The sequence below is a fragment of the Pongo pygmaeus genome, chromosome 19, assembly GCF_028885625.2.
Source record: "Pongo pygmaeus isolate AG05252 chromosome 19, NHGRI_mPonPyg2-v2.0_pri, whole genome shotgun sequence".
Taxonomy (NCBI): Eukaryota; Metazoa; Chordata; class Mammalia; order Primates; family Hominidae; genus Pongo; species Pongo pygmaeus.
Window position 1 is genome coordinate 79651680 of NC_072392.2, and position 21396 is coordinate 79673075.

At 53.3% G+C, this 21396-nt stretch overlaps 1 protein-coding gene across 2 annotated transcripts in view; it reads left to right on the forward strand.

Annotated features, from left to right (window-relative positions):
- Nucleotides 1-21154, forward strand: part of WNT9B (Wnt family member 9B) — a 35527-nt gene extending 14373 nt beyond the window's left edge. The window contains exons 2-5 of one of the 2 annotated variants that reach the window (XM_054458866.2): nt 6894-7150; nt 9455-9720; nt 10671-10974; nt 19421-21154. In XM_054458866.2, coding sequence (XP_054314841.1) covers nt 6894-7150; nt 9455-9720; nt 10671-10974; nt 19421-19506 — 913 coding nt within the window. In that variant the 3' untranslated portion in view covers nt 19507-21154. Of the gene's footprint in view, nt 1-6893; nt 7151-9454; nt 9721-10670; nt 14969-19420 lie in introns of those variants that run through there. The other variant, XM_054458865.2, reaches the window with a different exon arrangement.
- Nucleotides 21155-21396: the final 242 nt, after the last annotated feature.

Genomic DNA, 21396 nt, shown 5'->3' on the forward strand with positions numbered 1-21396 from the left:
GGCACAAAGGTGATGCTTAGAAAAGTCCTTTTTGGTGTGTGTGACAGGGTCTCACTCTGTCACCCAGGCTGGAGTGCAGTGGTGTGATCATGGCCCACTGCAGCCTTGACCTCCTGCGCTCAAGCGATCCTCCTCGCCTGTAGCTGGAACCACAGGCACGTGCCACCATGCCCAGCTAATTTTTTAATTTTTTATTTTGTAGAGACAGTGTCTCACTTACATTGCCCAGGCTGGTTTCGAACTCCTAGGCTCAAGTGATTCACCTGGCTTGACTTCCCAAAGTGCTGGTACTACAGGTGCACGCCACCACGCCCGACCAAAAAAATCCTTTATAGTTGTACTTTTGTTTATTGATACTCAGTTAATAGAGGTATAAATGAATGAGCGAGTAAGTGAAAAGAGGGGGTGGAGAGAGTTGGGCGTAAAGGTGGGAAGGTAGGAAACAGTAGCTTCTGAATTTGCCTGCTGCAGGATGCCATGGAGGAGGTGCAAGGTGGCATTGGGTGCTGTAGAAGAGAAAGGCATCTGGAAGGTGGAGGGGAGGGTGTGCTCACAGTAGGGGAAATCTGGGGCCTCCCAGTGTAACAGCAGGAGGGGAGAGAAACCTGGAGTTGGTGTTGAGCAGCCACCCTCAAAGAAGGGCTGCCCAGAGCCATGGTGCCCTCTCTTACTGGACCAGGCACTGGCCGTCACTGAACTCCCCGCTGCTGGGAAGAGGTCAGGAGCGGAGAGCACAGGACGGGCTAGGGGGGTGTGAGAGTGTGTGTGTGAGTGTGTATGTGTGTGAGAATGTGTGTGTGTATGTGTGAGAGTGTGCGTGAGTGTATGTGTGAGTGTAGGTGTGTATGAATGTGGATGTGTGTGTGAGCAAGTGTGAGTGTGAGTGTGTGTGTATTTGTGTGTGTAGGGGGATCAGTGAGGGCCAGGAGAGGTAGACTGAGACGTTTGAGATGAAAGCACAAAGGGCGCACTCACCATGCAAATGGCCCTGCAGCGGAAGCCTGTTATCAGGAGCATCTGATGGGGTTTTTCAGGGTGGAGGCCAGCACCCCGGGCAGCACAAGGCTTTCCCAGTTCCCAGGCAGCTGCCTGCAGTTGGCATGGCCCTGGCGTAATGCACCACTCCTGGACCCTCCAGCTAGGAGTCCAGACACACTGGCATTACCTGGTGCCCTAGAAACTACCTGCCTTGTCCTGTGCCACCCACCTACCACATCCTGGGAATAGCCTCTGCTGAAAGCATCAGACCTTCTCAAGCAGAAACTAGGATGGGAGTAGGTGGAAGAACAGGGCCTGGGGTACTCTCAGGTGATGAGAAAAGCTCTCCACCAACCTGGTACTTCCCCAGAGCTTCCTCTTGCTTCCTCCTCACCCCCAGGCCTCCTACAAGCAGGATGGGACTGGTCAGGATCAAGTTCTCACCCGTATGGTACCAGGAGTTCTGATCTGGGTCCCTAAGCAGCTACTGGTGTTTCCTCAAGGAGCCAGGCCAGTGCAAAGCTTTCCCTTCCTTCCCCTTCTTGGGGCCTTGAGAGAGTTTGGAGGACTCCTGAGTCCAACCAACTTCCTTCCAGACTGTGAGCTTCTTGAGGGCAGGACCGTGTCCCAGCACAGTACCTGGCACATGGTAGGTGCTCACTAATGACAAATACTTATCTGGAGCTTACTGTGTGCTCACTGCTCTCAGAGCACAGAGAGGTAAAGCACCTTGCCCAAGGTAGCACAACTAGGAAGAGGTGGAGGTGGGATTTGAACCCAGGCAGTCTGGCTCCAGCCATCCCCTCCCATGAGTTAAGGTGTATTTGTTTGATGGAATGAGCTCAGTTGGTGAGGGAACAACCCTGAGGTCCCCTCTGAGTGAGTCAGACCTGGGACCAGACTACTTAGGCCAGAACAGCCTTGGGGCACGAGATCCTTGGGCCCCACTCTCCAGGGGGTGGGTGATTATTGAAGGGTGAGGTCCCTGGGGTCCTGCTGACGGTGGACAGAGCAGTCTCCTGGGAGGCTTTTGTCAAAACCTGGGAGAGCCATCTTCTGCTTCCTTCAAGGTCACCCCAACTAGGCAGCTTTAGCCACAATTGTGGGTGGGGTGTGTGTTGGAGAGTGTGAAAGGAGGTGGGGCAGGAGGTTCCAGGAGGATCAGAAGAGATCTGAGGGTGAGAGTGTGTGTGAGATGAAGCCCTGAGGGGCACCCTTGACTTCACCCACTCTAGAGAAAGACAGGCTGGTCTGTCAAGTGGTTGGGGGTGCCCTGGGGTCCAAGCCAGAGGTCATCGCATGTGTGGAGGTGAGGGCTCTGGTTTTATGATCAACCTGACCACCAAGGACCATGGGGTGAGGGTGCAGAGAGCAGAAGGGCACAGACTGGGGGCAGCAAGGGGAGGAGGCGGCCGCTGTTCACCTGGGGTCATTGCTTTCTTAATGGGAAAAGAGAGGCTGGAAGTTAGCCTGGGGGAGCCTGAGACAGACAGGAATAGTGGAGGTAGCTGGGCCAGTGCAGGTGCAGCCTGATAGAGTGGTGGCTCCAGGAGGCTCAGGAGCACCTGAGCTAGGCAGTAGCCCCCAGCCCAGAAGAGCAATTAGCAAGTTGGCAAATAACCCTTCCTCTGCCCTTTAGTTCAGAACCCTGGTTACTTGTTTGACTGATCTGATAGCATCCGATTGGCCATAAGGCAGCGTCTTCATGAAGACCCCCATATTCGGCTGGGCGTGGTGGCTCATGCCTGTAATCCCAGCACTTTGGGAGGCCGAGGTGGGCGGATCACATGAGGTCAGGAGTTCGAGACCAGCCGAGCCAACATGGCGAAACCCCATCTCTACTAAAAATACACAAAAAAACTGGCTGGGCATGGTGGCACGTGCCCATAATCCCAGCTACTCGGGAGGCTGAGGCAGGAGAATTGCTTGAACCCGGGAGGCAGAGGTTGCAGTGAGCCGAGATCTCGCCACTGCACTCCAGCCTGGGTGATGGAGTGAGACTCAATAACAAAACAAAACAAAACAAAACAAAACACCAAAATAAACACATTTTTCTGGGTTCATAAGACGCAGGAATCCCACTTGAATTTCTCCAGTTGTCCATCTTACTGCCTTGGCACTCAGCTAACTGTGGGTGATTGAGATTTCACAGACAGACCCAGTGAGTGGTATCTGCAGGGCTGGGATGTCAAACAGTATGACTTCTTCCAGGGGATGACATTGTTCCTGCCGACCTCTGAGCAGGCTGAAGCCTGCCACACTCAGAATTATTCAGGGGTCTAGGAAGATACCTTCCCAGCAGAAGCCATGGGCTGAGCATGTGTAGGATAATTCACTGTTTAGGAAAATAGATAGTCATTTTCTAAATATGATGTCATGGTACTATTTCTTCAAAGGAAATATGATCCCAAACTGCAACACAGAAAATAAACAGAGGGAAACTGGGTCTTTGAGGCCTCCCAGGCTGTCTTCATGGGCCCTGTGGGGTTCCCAAGGCAGTGCCAGGGAGCCTTCTTTGAGAGCAGCCCTGGGCAGACCAGGGCCCAGTGTGGCCTGAGGCCTCTGTGCGGTTGGCTGCCTTTCCTGGTCATTAATCGCTACTAAGTGTCATTACCACTAATAAAATTAACCGACTTGATACTGGACTCTCTGAGCCATCAATCTCAGGGTCCATTAGATGAAATTTAAAAAACAGATGCCTCTGGGGTGGGGCCTGAGGATTTGCATTCCACAGAGCTCCCAGGCAACGCTGGCCATGCAGAGCTGGGCACCATTTGAGACCCATTGCTCCCTCCAGGGTCTCTTCCCCTGGGCACTGTGGACATTGTGGTTGGGGTGGGGCCGTTCTGGGCACTGCAGGGTGCTGGGCAGCATCCCTGGTCTCCACCCACTCCATGCCAGAAGCACCAAAAACAAAAACGAACAAACCAACAAAAACCAGATGCCTGTTGAATGAATGGAGGGGTTTGCTGGGTCTGGCTCCCAAGTGCAGCCTAGGGAATTCTGGCACTCTTCACATGTCAGAGGTCATAATCAAGGATGATGCATTTAGTTAGACAAACCAACTTTGAGCCTTCGCTCCACACTACAGGGGAGTCCCAGACAACAACGCAGCTTGGGCGGGGTGCAGTGGCTCACGCCTGTAATTCCTGCACTCTGGGAGGCTGAGGCGGGCAGGTCACTTGAAGTCAGGAGTTCGAAACCAGTCTGGCTAACATGGTGAAACCCCGTCTCTACTAAAAATATGAAAATTAGCCAGGCATGGTGGCGCACACCTGTAGTCCCAGCTACTTGGGAGGCTGAGGCAGGAGAATTGCTTGAACCCGGGAAGTGGAGGTTACAGCGAGCTGAGATCACACCACTGCACTCCAGCCTGGACCATACAGCAAGACTGTCTCAAAAAAATATGTTATATATCATGTCATATCGTATGACATATACTGTAGCTATAATGATGTAATAATCATAGCTATCATTCTTAAAACGGCATTTGAGGCAGGTCTTGAAGGATATGCAGCTTCATTGGCCAAAATTTCCATCACTCCCTGCTTGCTCTCCCCTCTGTCAATCAGTTGCTATCAGGGAGATCCAGTTTCTGAAACACAGGAATTGTGTGAGCAGAAGTCGCCGCTCACACCAGCCCTCGGTGTGAGGAGGAGGACATTTGAGGGCAAGGTAGCTGCAGCCCCCAAGCTGCCCTCCACACTGGAAGCCAGTCAAGGCGTGGCCTCCTCAGCTGGAGTTGACATCCAGTTCTGCTCTGGACCTGCCAAGGGTCAAACTCTGAGGATTTCCTGCCAGGCTGCAGGGAGGGGTTTGGCTGTAGACCTGGTGGACTGGAAAATTACCCATTTGCCCCCAGATTAATGATTAACGGGTCCCTGCCCTCACCCTGTCTGGGAGAGGAGCCCAGGGCCAGGCTAGGCCAAGGGGAGCCCGATAGCATCTGTCTCTGCTCGGAGGTTTCGGAGATACGCTCCATGATGGGTTGACTGCACCTGATGGATGTGGAATCTACAGGTGATTTCTGAGGGCACCTGGGGCCTGGCCAGGTCGCATACCCTGTGGTGAGGCTTCCAACTTCTGAGGCATACAGAGAGGGCATGGCTTCCAGCCAGATGTCCTGGCTAAGGCAGGTGGCTCCAAACAGGAGAGCTGTGCCCTTGGCTCAGAGGAACGTGGGCGTCTCTGACCACTCCTGGCTTCACCACAGGACTTACCTTGGCCGGTGGCACATGAGCAACAGTGGCAAGTGCCACATCCAAGCAGGAGCTCTAAGAGCCATTGCCTGCTTCCACCTTTGCTTTTTTTTTTTTTTTTTTTTTTGAGATAGGGTCTTGCTCTGTTGCCCAGGCTGGAGTGCAGTGATGCGATCTCAGCTCACTGCAGCCTCCACCTCCCGGGCTCAAGCTATCCTTCCACCTCAGCCTCCCAAGTAGCTGGGACTACAGGCTTGTGCCACCATGCCCACCTAATTTTTCTATTTTTAGTAGAGACAGGGTTTTGCTGTCACCCAGGCTGCTCTCAAACTCCTGGACTCAAGCGATCCACCTGCTCGGCCTCCCAAAGTGTGGGATTACAGGTGTGAGCCACTGTGCCCAGCCTACCTTTGATCTCTTACCCTGGCTATGAGGCCAGGATGTCCCAGAACGGGGTTACTTCTTTTGGGCCAGGTCCTGGAATGATGTATATTACACCCACACTGGGGGCACCAGGGTATAGGACAGCAAACAGTTTGAACCAGCAGAGCCATCTCACAGAGAGCTTCTGGGAAGAGGGAAGGCGAACTCTAATTCCAATCCCTACCCTGCTGCTGATCTGTTGTATGACCAGGCCAGTCACTGCCTCCTCATAAATCCTTTGTTTCTCATCTGGACAAAGGGGAGACTCTGCTTAGCTGGAGAGTAGAGCATCTTGCAAAACGAGGGAAGTTTGGGAAGCTCCAGCTAGCAGGAAGGTAGGCCTGCATGTCCCAGGCACTGTGATTCGTCCATTTCATATAATCCTCCCACCAACTCTAGGAGGTAGAGAAGATCACTCTTCCCAATTTCCAGAAGGGAAGAAACCAAGGTGTCAAGATTGCATAGCTAGAACATCAGCCTTAGAATTTGGTAGCTTGGCTCCAGAAATGATGAACTTTCAATCTAGGAGAACAAGAAGTCTGGGATTGATGGCCTGATGGGAATTCAGCTCCTTCACCTTCATCTAACCATCCATCAGTCCTTCCTTCCTTCCCTTCTCTTTCCTTCCATCCCCTTCTCTCCCCAGGCATCTATTTGTACCAGGCACCAAGTGGTCAGATGGTTGAAGATCTATCTGGGAATTATGGAAACATGTTAGATTGGTACAGGATTACTTGGGCAGCAGCATAATGTAAGGGAGAGAGGGATGTCAGGGGACCTTGGCTGGGTGTCCGCTCAATGTCCACATCCCCTCTGCCTGCCCCCTCTTAGGAATGTGGCTCTCTTGGCCAGGCAGCCACCAACACTCTGTGCATTATTTCCCAAACTTCCCGGATCACAAAAACTGCCCAGGGACTGTGGTAAATATACAGATTCCCAGGCCCAATTCCAAACCAATAGACCCAGAATTGCCCAGTATGGATCCTGGGAGAGCATATTTTTAATAAGCCCCCCAGATGATTTTTCTAACTGGGCCAATAGGGAAATAGGAAAATAGGGTGGATAAGAAGAGCAGAGACCGGAATCTGGAAAACAGGTTTAAGGTCCTGCAGCAACCTTTGTTACATGAACCTTGGTTTCCTAGTCTGTAAAATGGGGACGGGACCTCCAGGGGGTCAGCCTGCCGCCCAGAATTGCACTATAAATGAAGCCCCTGAGGAGGCCCCTTCCCTTCATTTGCCCCTCACCACCATCCCCAAGGCTCACCCGTCTCCCTCCTCTCGCTCTCTCTAGCCTGACCGGGCGGGAAGTCCTGACGCCCTTCCCAGGATTGGGCACTGCGGCGGCCCCGGCACAGGGCGGGGCCCACCTGAAGCAGTGTGACCTGCTGAAGCTGTCCCGGCGGCAGAAGCAGCTCTGCCGGAGGGAGCCCGGCCTGGCTGAGACCCTGAGGGACGCTGCGCACCTCGGCCTGCTTGAGTGCCAGTTTCAGTTCCGGCATGAGCGCTGGAACTGTAGCCTGGAGGGCAGGACAGGCCTGCTCAAGAGAGGTGGGGAGGAGGGCTAGGGGAGGAGGAGGGCTGGGGGAAGAAGGCTTCAGGGAGGAGGAGGCTGGGAGAGGCTGCCGTTTCCTTTTTCCTGGCTCCCGTGCCCAGGCCACACTGCCCTTCCTGCCCTAGCACGGTCCCAAATGAGAAGAGTCCCAAGAGTTAATGAGGGGCAGTTGAAGGCCAGCTGTGGCCCAGCCTCAGGTTTGGGGGAGCAGAGGAGCAAGGAAGATCCATGAGAGGAGGAGACACAAGCCTATTCCTGGAGGAGCTCACAGATAAGATGGGGGTCCCCCAGTTGTCTCCCTCTGCCTCTTCACACACACACACACACACACACACACACACACACACACACACACACACACACACGAAACAAGTCACATGAAGACGTGAGGATGGGCGGCAGCTAGTTCCAGGCCCGATGACATGAGCCAGGCCATGCATTTGTTCACTCCTTTATCTGTCCCTTTGTTTGTCACATCCATTGATCCATCAGTCCCTCCTTCCCTTCCACTCCCATATTCTACCTCCCTCCCCACTCCACCCACCCACTAAGCATCCATGGAAGCCCATAGTGAGCCAGGCACTGTGCCAGATCCTGGAGGTTCAGAGCTGAACAAGACCCAGCTACCACTGGGAAGCACGCAGTCTGGAAGGGAGAACACAGGTCACCATGTGACTCCCTCGCCAGGGGGAAAGGGCTTTTCACAGGGGAGGATGAGAGAATGTGGCTTGAGGACACAGCTCCGGGTGGGTCTCCCTGTCAATTGCCCCTTAAACTCTGACTCAAGTTGCCATTTAAATGGAACTTCTAGCCTAATCCCAGCACTTTGGGAGGCCGAAGCAGGTGGATCACTTTAGGTCAGGAGTTCAAGACCAGTCTGGCCAATATGATGAAACCCCGTCTCTACTAAAAATACAAAAATTTAAACACTGCAGTTGGCCGGTTGCCGTGGCTCACACCTGTAATCCCAGCTCTTTGGGAGGCCGAGGTCAGGAGTTTGCAACCAGCCTGGTCAAAATGGTGAAACCCCATCTCTACTAAAATTACAAAAATTAGCCGGCATGGTGGCAGGAGCCTGTAATGCCAGCTACTCGGGATGCCAAGGCAGGAGAATTGCTTGAACCTGGGAGGTGGAGGTTGCAGTGAGCCAAGATGGCGCCACTGCACTCCAGCCTGGGAGACAGAACGAGACTCTGTCTCAAAAAAAAGCAGTGATGCTGTACAGGGCAGCCAGGCCCCTCCTAGGCCAGCTGCTCTCCACGGTCTGCAGCCAAGCTAATGGCCTCTCTCTGTGTCTCTCTCGGGACGTCACCAGCACCCAGATGCACTGGAGGGCAGGTAGGAAGTAGTGAGCTGGTGGGAGGCCAGGTTTGGGCCACACCCAGCAGAGAGGAGTATCGGTGGTTCCGGAGTGGGTGGGATGGTCAGTCTGGGGCAAGTCAGCCAGGAGACTCAAGGTCACTGTATCATTGGGTCTATTCCACAGTGGGTAGCAGAGAATGACATTTGAGAACCATCATGTGTCATAGGAAGCCCATGGGGCTTATCTCAGGGGCCTCAGAAATGGGCCCATCCAAATGGTCATACACTGACCTGGAGTCAAAATGGCGGGTTTAGCCCCAGCTGTGCCTACACCAGGTGTCTGAGTAGCTTCTCTTTGCATCTCAGTGTTCTTCTCTGAGAGGTGGAGGCCGTAGCCCCTGGCCTGCTGCCCTCTGGGAATCTGGGAACATACTCCATAGTGAATTTGTAAATTCCATTTATTTATTTATTTATAAATTAAAAACAATTTTTTGAGACAGGGTCTCCCTCTGTCACCCAGGCTGGAGTGCAATGGCGCAATCTCAGCTCACTGCAACCTCCACCTTCCGGGTTCAAGTGATTCTCCTGCCTCAGCCTCCTGAGTAGCTGGGAATACAGGCATGTACCACCATGCCCAGCTAATTTTTGTATTTTTAGTAGAGACGGGGTTTCACCGTATTGGCCAGACTGGTCTTGAACTCCTGACCTCAAATGATCTGCCTGCCTTGGCCTCCTAAAGTGCTGGGATTAGAGGCATGAGCCACTGTGCTCAGCCTGGAAGTTCCATTTAAATGGCAACTTGCAGTCAGAATTTAAGGGGCAGTTGACAGGGAGACCCACCCGGAGCTGTGTCCTCAAGCCACATTCCCTTGTCCTGCCCATCACAGCACTGCCACCACCGCCTCTGGCCCTCAGAGGGCGGCAGGCAACCTCTAAGCTTCCTCCTTTCCTCTCTTCCCCCTTTCCTCCCTCCCTATACCCCTGGGTGCCCAATCCAGGCTTTAAAGAGACAGCTTTCCTGTACGCGGTGTCCTCTGCCGCCCTCACCCACACCCTGGCCCGGGCCTGCAGCGCTGGGCGCATGGAGCGCTGCACCTGTGATGACTCTCTGGGGCTGGAGAGCCGGCAGGCCTGGCAGTGGGGCGTGTGCGGTGACAACCTCAAGTACAGCACCAAGTTTCTGAGCAACTTCCTGGGGTCCAAGAGAGGAAACAAGGACCTGCGGGCACGGGCAGACGCCCACAACACCCACGTGGGCATCAAGGTGAGCATGTCCCTGGCTGTCCGCAGTGCCTTCCCACCAGGGTACAGAGCTGGGGAGCATGGCTTGAAGGAGGCCAGCACCCCACCCCCCCAAAATACATGAAGAGCCGTGAATTTCATAAAGGCCGGATGAACTTCACGTCTTCAACCAACGTTTCCTTGGCATCTACTCTGCGCCATGACTGGGTGCCAGGAACACAGCGGAAGTAGGGAAGGGTCATGAGTGTCATCGGTGGGAGCAGTGGTCAGCAGTGGGAGCCAGGCTTAGGACTAGGTCTTGGTGAAACAGGGACATGTTTGGAGAGGGGTCTCCATTCCAAGGACCGGGCCTTCCTGGAGGTCCTAGAAGCCTACATTGTTTGAAAACCTCCATCTAGAGCAACCCACTTCTCCATTTTATGGGTGGGAAGATGGAAGTGGCCCAGAAAAGGGAAGGGGCTGAGGTTACACCGTAGTGGGAGGTCTGGAGGGTGAAAAGTATCTTGGTCTATTGAGGGGAGGAGGCTGGGAGACGCCAGTGCTCTAGCTATTTATGAGATTAAGTTCTGAGTTGTCATCACTGCATTGTGAACCGGGGCTGCTGTGTTCAATCACTGAGTTGGTGTGAACCAGGGCTGCTGTGTTCAATCACTGAGTTGGGGTGAACCGGGGCTGCTGTGTTCAGTCACTGAGTTGGTGTGAACCGGGGCTGCTGTGTTCAGTCACTGAGTTGGTGTGAACCGGGGCTGCTGTGTTCAGTCACTGAGTTGGTGTGAACTGGGACTGCTGTGTTCAGTCGCGTAAGCTGTCTATTCCACAAGAACTCCAGGCCAAGGGGAGGAGCTGGAGCTGAGACCCTGGGTCTCTTTCCCATTCTCCTGCCTCTGCCCTGTTGGGGTTGGTGCTCTGGGGGCAGGCTCTGGCTGCTGGGCCCAGGCCTCTGACCACGCTTCTGTTCTGCCTCCCCCACAGGCTGTGAAGAGTGGCCTCAGGACCACGTGTAAGTGCCATGGCGTATCAGGCTCCTGTGCCGTGCGCACCTGCTGGAAGCAGCTCTCCCCCTTCCGTGAGACAGGCCAGGTGCTGAAACTGCGCTATGACTCGGCTGTCAAGGTGTCCAGCGCCACCAATGAGGCCTTGGGCCGCCTAGAGCTGTGGGCCTCTGCCAGGCAGGGCAGCCTCACCAAAGGCCTGGCCCCGAGGTCTGGGGACCTGGTCTACATGGAGGACTCACCCAGCTTCTGCCGGCCCAGCAAGTACTCGCCTGGCACGGCAGGTAGGGTGTGCTCCCGGGAGGCCAGCTGCAGCAGCCTGTGCTGCGGGCGGGGCTATGACACCCAGAGCCGCCTGGTGGCCTTCTCCTGCCACTGCCAGGTGCAGTGGTGCTGCTACGTGGAGTGCCAGCAATGTGTGCAGGAGGAGCTTGTGTACACCTGCAAGCACTAGGCCTACTGCCCAGCAAGCCAGTCTGGCACTGCCAGGACCTCCTGTGGCACCCTTCGAGCTGCCCAGCCGGCCCTCTGGGCAGGCAGTCATCACGTGCATGCATAAACCGGCATGTGTGCCACTCACCACCATTCCTTGGCCAGCCTTTTGCCTCCCTCGATACTCAACAAAGAGAAGCAAAGCCTCCTCCCTTAACCCAAGCATCCCCAACCTTGTTGAGGACTTGGAGAGGAGGGCAGAGTGAGAAAGATGTGGAGGGAAATAAGGGAGACCAAGAGCACAGCAGGACTGAAGTTTTGGAGGGGAGAGAGGGGCTATTCCATCTTGCTTCCCAGGATGAATGGCTCGGAGCCAGCGTGTTCTTGGGAGGTGAACCGCTGGGCTAGGAATTCCAAGGCAGTCAGTGCCAGCTGGAAGTGAAGGCGGGAGCCTGGCTGGGATGGGCCAGTTGGGTCCTGTGGCCCTGCTCAGGTGCAGTGGGCTCCAGGTGTCACACACCTCCACCACTCCCCTGGTTTTGCTGTGCCGGAGATGGGGAGAAAGCCGAGGTGGTGGAAGCCATCTGTTTAGAGAAAGGAGAGCTTTCTGCGCTTGAGTGGATCCGTGAGATCTGTGCCCTGGAGCCCTGTGTCCTTGATTCAGCTTTTCAAATATGCCTCCCCTGAGGCCTCATTCTTGTCTTGAGAGCTGGGTTATGCACACTCACCCAGCCATGCTCAAAACCACCACCAGTGCAGGTAAGACAGGTTGGAGAACTGGCCACCAAGGCGGGACTCAGTGCACCTGAGGTTGAACAGGGAGACAGTGGCCCCTCCCTGTGTTCCCTGCTGGCCAAAGGAATCTTCACTCCCAGCCCAGAGGAGGAGGGCGACAGCTTCCTGGTGCCTGGCAGTGACGTGGCGAGCTCAGTGTCTCAGCTGGCTCTTGAGTGAGCTTTGGTAACTTCCTGTGGCTGGGGCCTGCCTGGTCGGTGACACCCCCACACCAGCTGAGTTCACAATACTGAAGACCAGCTGGCTCATGAGCTATGACTTGAAGTTACATTTCTATTCTTGTGGCTGCTCATCTAATTAAGGCTTTTGCCCTGGCTGGGGTTATAGGTGCTTGAGTCCTTGCTAAGCCTGGCTCCCGGGTAGCCTCCTTCAGTTCCTAATGGCCTCTCACTTGACCCTCACTTTGCCTCTTACTTGAGGAGGAGCCGTGACTTGGATAATTTCCTCAGATCCTGTGGATATTTTCAGCGGCACCTGCCAAGGCCCTCTGTGAAAGGAGGAGAGACTGGTACCTCCGCACAGGCACACATGGATGCACAGCCCCTGGACCGGGCTGGGGGTTCCTGTTGCACACGCCTATCTTGTTCAGGATGAAAACCTTGCAGGAGTCCCCTTGCTGGAGGCATTGTACTTCCCCAGAGTGGGGCCCGATGCCACCCAGGAGGAAGTGACTTCTTTCGGGAAGCCCTGGGCCACTTTGCTGGCCCTGCCACGCCCATCTGTCAGCTTCCTTTCTCCCTAAACCTAGAGTTGCTGACCCTTCACCAACACAGGAAATTTCAGAATCAGCTGAATGCTCAGAAACCTCGCCTGTGCCAGCTCCAGGACAAAGGCCCGCTGACTGTACCCTGGCCAACTCCCTGAGACCTCCAAGGGTGAGGAGGAGCTGCCCAGTCTCCAGTGGATCAGGGCAGTCTGCTGGATGCTGGAAGGATTTTTGACTGCAGAGGCTCGGCTGAGAAGCCAAACTGACCTGAGCCCCTCTCGTTAAAATGACATCGCTGACCCAAGCACCTGGCCCACACCTTGGCAGCAGGAGAAAAATGGGGAGAGGGCTGGTTTTTTCCTTTCTTCCACTTCCCCACAGCATGGAGACTTTCTCTGCCTTCCCAATCCATCTTGCTCCTCCAAGACCCCAACTCTGCCTGCACCCAGGCTCAGTGCTGGGCGTAAGGCAGCAGGGACCTCACTAGCAGAGCAGGGGGCCTGGGAGCAACTTGGGGACCAGAGCACCCTGATCCACCAACACACCACCTGCATCCTGACTTCATGGCTGGCAGTGCCAGGGTCGCAGGAGGGCAAAGGGCAGGCTCTAAGTCATCTAGGCAGGGGCTGGCCGCTAACATGGACACCCCAAGTCAATGGCACAGTGCAGGTTCTGAGGGTTCCTTGGCTTGTGGGGTCTTCTCTGTCTGTCTCTCTCCCTCTCTTCTCCTTCCTTACTCTCATCCCTTTCTTTTCCAGTTACCTCTAAAGACCCACCTCGGCCCTCTTGGGGCCCCTGGGGACTAGAGTGACCACTGACCCCTCATTCTACAGCTTTAAGGGAAATGCTCACAGGGTATTTTTGTCTACCTCAAATATATAGCTTTTAGAGCAAAGGAGAATAATTTATATAGCTAAGATATATGGGAAAGTATTTATATTATTTATATAGTTGCTATATTTCATGGACAGCACAGGTGGGGTTTGTGTGGTTTCCTGGAAACCCTCTGTCAGGGGAGATACAGCCTGACTTGAGCGGGTCCCCCACTGAGCAGGAGGCCAGGTCACCGGGAAGGAGGACAAACCTGTATCCCATGACTGGGTCTGTCTTGGAGCTGGTGAGCACATGTCCCCTCTGTGATGAGCCCTGGTGGGCTCCATTCAGACTCTCCTTGTGACGTTTTTGTAGATTTTCTGCTCTTTTGGGTCCAGGCCCCCTTCTTCTGCTCTGGCAAAAGTGTCTTGCTCATAATAATAATGACAACGAGAATTCCCACACCTGGCATTTGTAAAGCACTTTGCTATTTAGAAACAAAAACTTTTACCCCTTTCATCTCACTTGATTTCTCCGTTATCTCTGTGAGGTAGGTGGGGCCACATTACTATGGCCATTTTATAGATGAGGCCCAGAGATGGAGAGCTGTGCTCAAAGTCACACCGAAGAGACTTGTTCAATGAATATTTATTGAACATCTCCATAGACCAGGCACTACGGGCTGACCTGCTCTGAGCCCAGGAGCCCCAAAGCCTGGATACCACTGTGAGCCCAAGAACTCAGGGAAGCAGTTCCTTCCCGGGCTGTGATCCCGGCCTTTTGGATCTGGATGGCATGTTAGCACTTTCCCCAAGTGGAGTCCCATGTCTCAGGGGCTGAGGCTGCCTGAGAAGGCTGGAGAGACCAGGACCCCACGGAGGCCACTCCAAGGGGTCCTTCTGCTCACATCGCCCAAGAAGGTTGGGCTACACCACCGGGCCCCTCCCAACCTACAGATGAATTTTGTTTGCTCTCATTTGTGTTTTGCTTGTAAAAATGAATTGTTTTCCACTGGATTTCTGGCTGCTTTTGCAAAAGTCAGCTGCACTGGCAGACTGGGCCTGCATGTCCTCCTGCAGGCAGCTGGAACGAGGGAGTCTAATGGACAGGATGCCCCAGTGCCCCCCTTGCTCATGGATGCTCCTGCCTGCCTCTCATGAGCACATAGTCCTGTTCCCTGGTCTAGATAAGACCAGCTTTCCTGGTACCCTTCATCACCTGGCAGACAGACAGCCCCGTGCCAACCCTGGACATTACTTGCTTTTGAACCTTTCCTTTCTCAACAACCATGAACTTCAAATGCTTTTTGTCTCAGGACACTTTAGAATAACAATGGAAGCCATCACTTATTGAGCGCCCCTTATGTCCATTTATTCAACCAATGATTATTTAGGGATCTCTTATTGAGCGCCAGGCAGCATCCTGGGTGCTTGGTACAGCAAGGAACAGGACCAAGTCTCTGCCTCATGGGGCTGACATCCTAGTGGGTGAGAAAGACAATAAACCAATAAATGACATGCCAGTTATTTGCATTTACTTTGTCTCAATTTATTGCAATAACTTTGCACACTGGACATGGTCCCCGTAATGGATAAGGAAATGAAGGTTGTGAGATGAGAAGCCTTCTCATTGCAACAGGCAGGCAGCGGAGCCAGGATTGGACACAGATCTCCTGGCCTCCAAAGTATGGGATATTTTCCTCTGTACACTGGTATAGGTCGGGCAGAGATGGATCGCCCCATTTTATGGATTCTGGGTAAACTAAGGCCTAGAGGAAGGAAGTAACCCATCCTGGATTACACACCAACTCAGACAGACCACAGCCTGCATCCTTCCTGGAGATGATAAGCATTTCTGGAGCCCTCATGCTATGGCAAGCAGCATGGATCAGGGTGGGGCGGGATGAAGCCAACCAGGGGCCTTCAGGGACCTACAGTCTAATAGGAGAAATGAGAAGCACAGCCATGCAGTGGTTTGGGTCATTTACACATGAGCCCTGTGTCCCTTTTCTGGCCACAGTTCCTTCCCAACATGCTTTGGGAGGCCTCGCTCACCAGGATCCTCCTGGGGGTCTGATGGGAGAGGAGGCCTCTTTCTGAGCCAAGCACAGCAGAGAGTGCCTGTCTCCTGGCTCAGGCCTGCCCTGCCCCAGTTTTTCAGCCCTGCTGGCGTCCACATTGCCTTAACTGGGCTCCCCAGGGCGGGAGGCAGAGGTGGACCCACAGTCCAGCCCTGCAGGGGCCTACATTTCCACCAGCATCCCTGTCCTAACATGCTCCTTCTACCCAGTGTTCCTGGGCCCGGAGACCAGCTGGCTCTGAGTAATGACAGACACGTCCACATGCAGCAGCAGGCTCCAGTTTATCAAGGGATTTCTCATCTATTTCCTCTCTTGAACCTCACAAGGTGGACACCCTTCTTCTTTTTTTACAGATAGGGGAATTGAGACAGAAAATGGTTAAGTGACTTACCAAAGGCTATATCGCTAGCAAGCGGATCCAGGCCTTTTGCCTCCAAACCCCATATTCTTTCTACCATACACCATCCTCACCTCCTCCTGCCCTCATCTGAGCCTTACCTTGTTCCTGCTCATAAACTGGTTCCCAAACAGGCCCGCAGACCCCTCCACCTCCAGCTGCTCAGTGCCACCATCTTCCAGGAGGACCGGGGCTTGTTGAGACAATCACTAGGTGGGTACCCTACCCACAATATCCCCCCTCCTTTAAAAACAGCCACATGTGCTATCTCTCTTTGCATATGCAATATCTATCTTGTTGAATCATTTGTGAGACCTTTGCAGACACCAAGACACTTACATACTTTATCGTGTATCTCCTAAGGACAAGAACATTCTCCAACAAAACCACAAGGCCATCACCACAACTAAGAGATGTAACATTGACAAAAATTATCTACTACATAGTCCATATTCAGACTTCCCCAATTGTCCCTCAAAATGTCTTTTATAACATTATTTTCTGGCCAGGCGCAGGTTCACACCCATAATCCCAGCGATTGGAGAGGCCGAGGCAGGAAGATCGCTTGAGCCCAGGAGTTTGAGGCTATAGTGAGCTGTGATTGCACCACTGCCTTCCAGCCTGAGCGACAGAGTGAGACCCTGTCTCTAAAAAATTAAAATTAAAAAATTTTTAAAACATGTTTTCCTGGCCCAGGATCCACTCAAGAATTAGGCATTGCACGTTGTTTTCATGTCTCTCCAGCTCCCTGTAATCTAGAATAGTCCCCCTCTTTCTTTGCTTTCATAACAGTGATAGTTTGAAGAGTTTAGGCTGCATGTCTTGTAGAACACCTCTCAACTGAGATTTGCCTGATCGTTTCCTTGTACTTGGATTCAGGTTAAACATTTTGGCAATAAGTTGCTTGGGTGATGTGTATCCTATTCTGTGCATGCTGTAAGGAGCCACAGGATGTTTTGCTCTTGTTGCCCAGGCTGGAGTGCGGTGGTGCGATCTCGGCTCACTGCAACCTCCACCTCCTAGGTTCAAGCGATTCTCCTGCCTCAGCCTCTAGAGTAGCTGGGATTACAGGCTTACCCATGATGGGAATGGGGACATTCTGGAGGGAGAGGCACTGGGGGGAAGCATCCTATGCCTGCCCCCACTGTTTCCATTTCTTTCCCATTCTTGACTTCGCCCCATCTCTCACCTGGAGTTCCTTCTTGCAACCGATCAGGCAGCAAACACCGATTGGTGGCCTACGGTGTACGAGGCACGTGACAGGGTCCTAGACGCCATGGTAATGAGACTAGGTCCGGCCTTCAGGGAGGTCCCAGACAAGGGGAGAGATAAGCAAAGAGATGGCTGGCATGCACGGTGTCCAGCACTCCAATAGGTGGCTCTGTGCAGGCTCCACTCCACACAGGCACTCCTGTGCAGGCCATTTCCTCATATTCCCCTCTGGGCAACCCCAGGGGTCCATACAACCATGATCCCCATTTTTTTTTTTAAGACAGAGTCTCCCTCTGTCTCCCAGGCTGGAGTGCAGTGGCGTGATCTCTGCTCACTGCAAGCTCTGCCTCCCAGGTTCACGCCATTCTCCTGCCTCAGCTTCCTGAGTAGCTGGGACTGCAGGTGCCCGCCACCACGCCCGGCTAATTTTGTTTTTGTATTTTTAGTAGAGACGGGGTTTCACCGTGTTAGCCAGGATGGTCTTGATCTCCTGACTTCGTGATCCACCCACTTCGGCCTCCCAAAGTGCTGGGATTACAGGCGTGAGCCACCGCGCCCAGCCTTTTTTTTTTCTTTGTGAGATGGAATCTCGCTTTTGTCTCCCAGGCTGGAGTGCAATGGCGCGATCTTGGCTCACTACAACCTCCGCCTCCCGGGTTCAAGTGATTCTCCTGCCTCAGCCTATAGAGTAGCTGGGATTACAGGTGCCTGCCACCAGGCCCGGCCTTATTTTTGTATTTTTAGTGGAGACAGGGTTTCGCCATGTTGGCCAGGCTGATCTTGAACTCCTGACCTTAGGTGATCCACCCATCTTGGCCTTCCAAAGTGCTGGGATTACAGGCGTGAGCCACTGCGCCTGGCCTATGATCCCCATTTTATAGATGAGGAAACTAAAGCTCAGAGAGGTTCCCTTGCCGCACAGTAAGTAGCAGGGCTGGAACTGAAACAGCTTCTTCACTGCCTCTTCCCGGGGAGTGCAGGGCACGGCCTGGGGACAGAGAGAAGGGGTATGAAGGAGTTGCAAGGATTCAGGGTGACTGGTGGCATCTTCCAATCCTGCCACTTGGTCCTCCTTGTCTTCTCCTCTCTCTCTTTTTCCCCACCCTGAATACCTGCAGAGAGGAGGCTGATGCCTCTTGCGCATCTTATCCTCCCACTCCCATCCCTCCTCAAGTCCCCAGGGGCTGTGGGGCCCACATTCCTCTCTTGGGCCCATTAGTGTGTTTACGCTGGAGCCGTCTCAGGGGAGCCGAGCCCCTACCCCTGCCCCACCGTCCTCCCGCCATGGAGAGTGGGCAGTGGAGTGGTGGAGGCCGGGCAGAGGCACGGGAGAACCTGACCCAGCGTCCGAATTCCTGCCCCCACGTCTCAACAAGTCCAGGGTGGCCAGAAGCCTGGGGAGCAACGATAGGCCCCCCACCTCTTCCCACACAGCCCCACCAGAGGCTGACAGGCTCTAATCTCAGCTGTCTTCATGCAGCCAGCCCTCCGAGCCGAGGGTCACCTGACGCCGACACATTTTAATTCAGAAGCTGATTTCTGCTTGTTGGCAACATGTCATTTCTGAAATTGCTTTCTCTGCCCAGAGGCGGGAGATGTCAGAGCTGCGCAGGTGTTGCAGTGGTGCCGCCCCCGCCCCACACCCAGCCCCCTCCCCAAGTTCAGGAAGGATTAAGGGGCGTGAGGGGGCACACAGGAGATCCTCAAGCTCTGCTTCTCATGTTTCCCCAAGGGCTGGGGGCCAGGGATGGGGGACGCCTGGAATGGCCTCTGCTTTCCTTTCCAGCCTGATGACAGAGGACCAGGGTTTGGTAAATGAAGTTGCTGCTCTGCCAGTGCTGACAACAGCCACAGTAGTTGTTTTGCGCGGGCTTCATACAGGTACCAAGTGCTCTGCAGAGTGCCTCTCACGTGCATTGTTGTATTTGAATCTTATGACAACCCTCCAAGTTGGTGTCATCCCTCCTTTGCAGCTGAGAAAACTGGGGCTCAGAGAGGTTAGACCACTTGCCTGAGGTCACACAGCAAGTATGTGGCAAGGCCAGCTTTCAGACCCAGTAAGGGCGACAGCTGGACTGGGATTGCGAGGTCTGGGAAGGGAGAGGCTGTGGAGCTGGGAGGACTATGGCCTGGCTTCTCCTATATTTGCTTCCTGACGTGGTTCAAATATCTCCAGTGAAATTTGTGAACTCCCCCAACTTCCCCACTCCTGCAACCCATCAAATAGTTATTTGCTCCCTCTTTTATATTTCCTTAGCTTTTTTTTTTAGACGAAGTCTTGTTCTTGTTGCGCAGGCTGGAGTGCAGTGGCAAGATTTTGGCTTGTCGCAACCTCCACCTCCCGGACTCAAGCGATTCTCCTGTCTCAGCCACCTGAGTAACTGGGATTACAGGCATGCACCACCATGCCTGGCTAATTTTGTATTTTTGGCTGATTTTGTATTTTTAGTAGAGATGGGGTTTCTCCATGTTGGTCAGGCTGGTCTCGAACTCCCGACCTCAGGTGATTTGCCCGCCTCGGCCTCCCAAAGTGCTGGGATTACCGGTGTGAGCCACTGCGCCTGGCCAGGTTTTCTTTTTTCTTTCTTTTTTTTTTTTTTTTTTTTGAGATAGAGTCTCGCTCTGTCACCCAGGCTGGAGTGCACTGATGTGATCTCTGTTCACTGCAACCTCCACGTCCCAGGTTCAAGTGACTCTCTTGGCTCAGCCTCCCAAGTAACTGGGACTACAGGCGTGTACCACCACACCCAGCTAATTTTTGTATTTTCAGTAGAGATGGGCTTTCACCATGTTGGCCAGGCTGGTCTCGAACTCCTGGTCTCAAGTGATCTGCCGGCCTCAGCCTCCCAGGGTGCTGGGATTACAGGTGTGAGCCACCGTGCCCGGCCGCCTTAGCATTTTGTGTATGTTTTGAGTAACAGCCATCTGTCAATATTGGCATCCTTTGTTTTATTGGATGAATGAATGAACAAATGAATTTATAAATCTTGTTCTCCATACTGTTTACCCATCCTCATTTCCCTCACTGGGAGTGTCCTGCCATAGCAGGCTTCCTGGTGTAGCTGGCACCACATCCCTCCCTGACACACAGGCTCCTTATTGCCCATGCTACTTGCCTTTTTCTCTCCTCCCTTTCCTTCCCTTCATTCCCCCTGGCTTCCCCTTCCCAATACTCAGAATCCCTGGCTGCCTCAACCACAAGAACAAAGCTGTTCAGAAGGCTGAACCCGGAGCTTCTGCAAGATGAGGTGGGGAATGAGCTAACCCAGCTGGAAAGCAGCCTGCTAGTCCCTGGGAGAGACAGCTCTTGGGCCAACCCACCCTCCCCAAGGTGGTCCCCCCGCCTCAGCTCCACCCACTTCCCCAGATGAACTTCTTTCTCTCCCTCCAGCGCTTCAGAGGATGCACAGCTGTGTGTACTTGACCCTGGGCCTGGGCTAGTGCTGGGGACATAGCCAGTCTGGCTGATATGGAGCCCAGTACAGAAAGCTGTTCTCACCCACTTCATGCACTAGTTGCATTGGTATCAAGCATTAGTTTTATAACTATCCCATTTACTGCAGGCACAAACCTATATCAATTGGTGGGGGTGGAGGTTAAACTAGAGAAGACATCAAAGATGCATAGAACTATTAGGCCCCTTCCAATTATTAAATAAAATTTGTAGGAGGCCATTAGTTTGTACTGTGCTCCTGTAATGGACCCAACAGACCAAATAAATATGAAGTCACTCATGCTAAATGCAATTAACTTAGGAGTATACTCCTAAGTTGCAAAAAGTGGTAACAAATAGCTGAGTTTTGGGGCAGTTACAGCAGCTGAGCATCTGTCAATGTAGGTGGCCAGGTGATTCAATTAAGGATGCCGAGCTATAACCAACTAAGCTGTATCTACATCTCACTTCTGTTTTCTATCCACAAATACTGCATGATCATGTTGCTGGTTGGAGTTCTTTGAATATGCTGTGGTTCGGAGGGATGCCCAATTCTAGAATCATGAATAAAAGCCGATTAAGATCTTTGAACAAAATTTGTTCTCATTTTGTCTTGACATTTTACAGACGGGCAAAGTGAGGCCAGGTGAGCAACAGCATCTGTTTTTTGAGACTGAGTCTCACTCTGTCGCATGGGTGATACCAGCTCACTGCAGACTCCACCTCCAGGTTCAAGCAATTCTCCTGCCTCAGCCTCCCGAGTAGCTGGGATTACAGGCGCGCACCACTATACCTGGCTAATTTTTGTGTTTTCAGTAGAGACGGGGTTTCACCATGT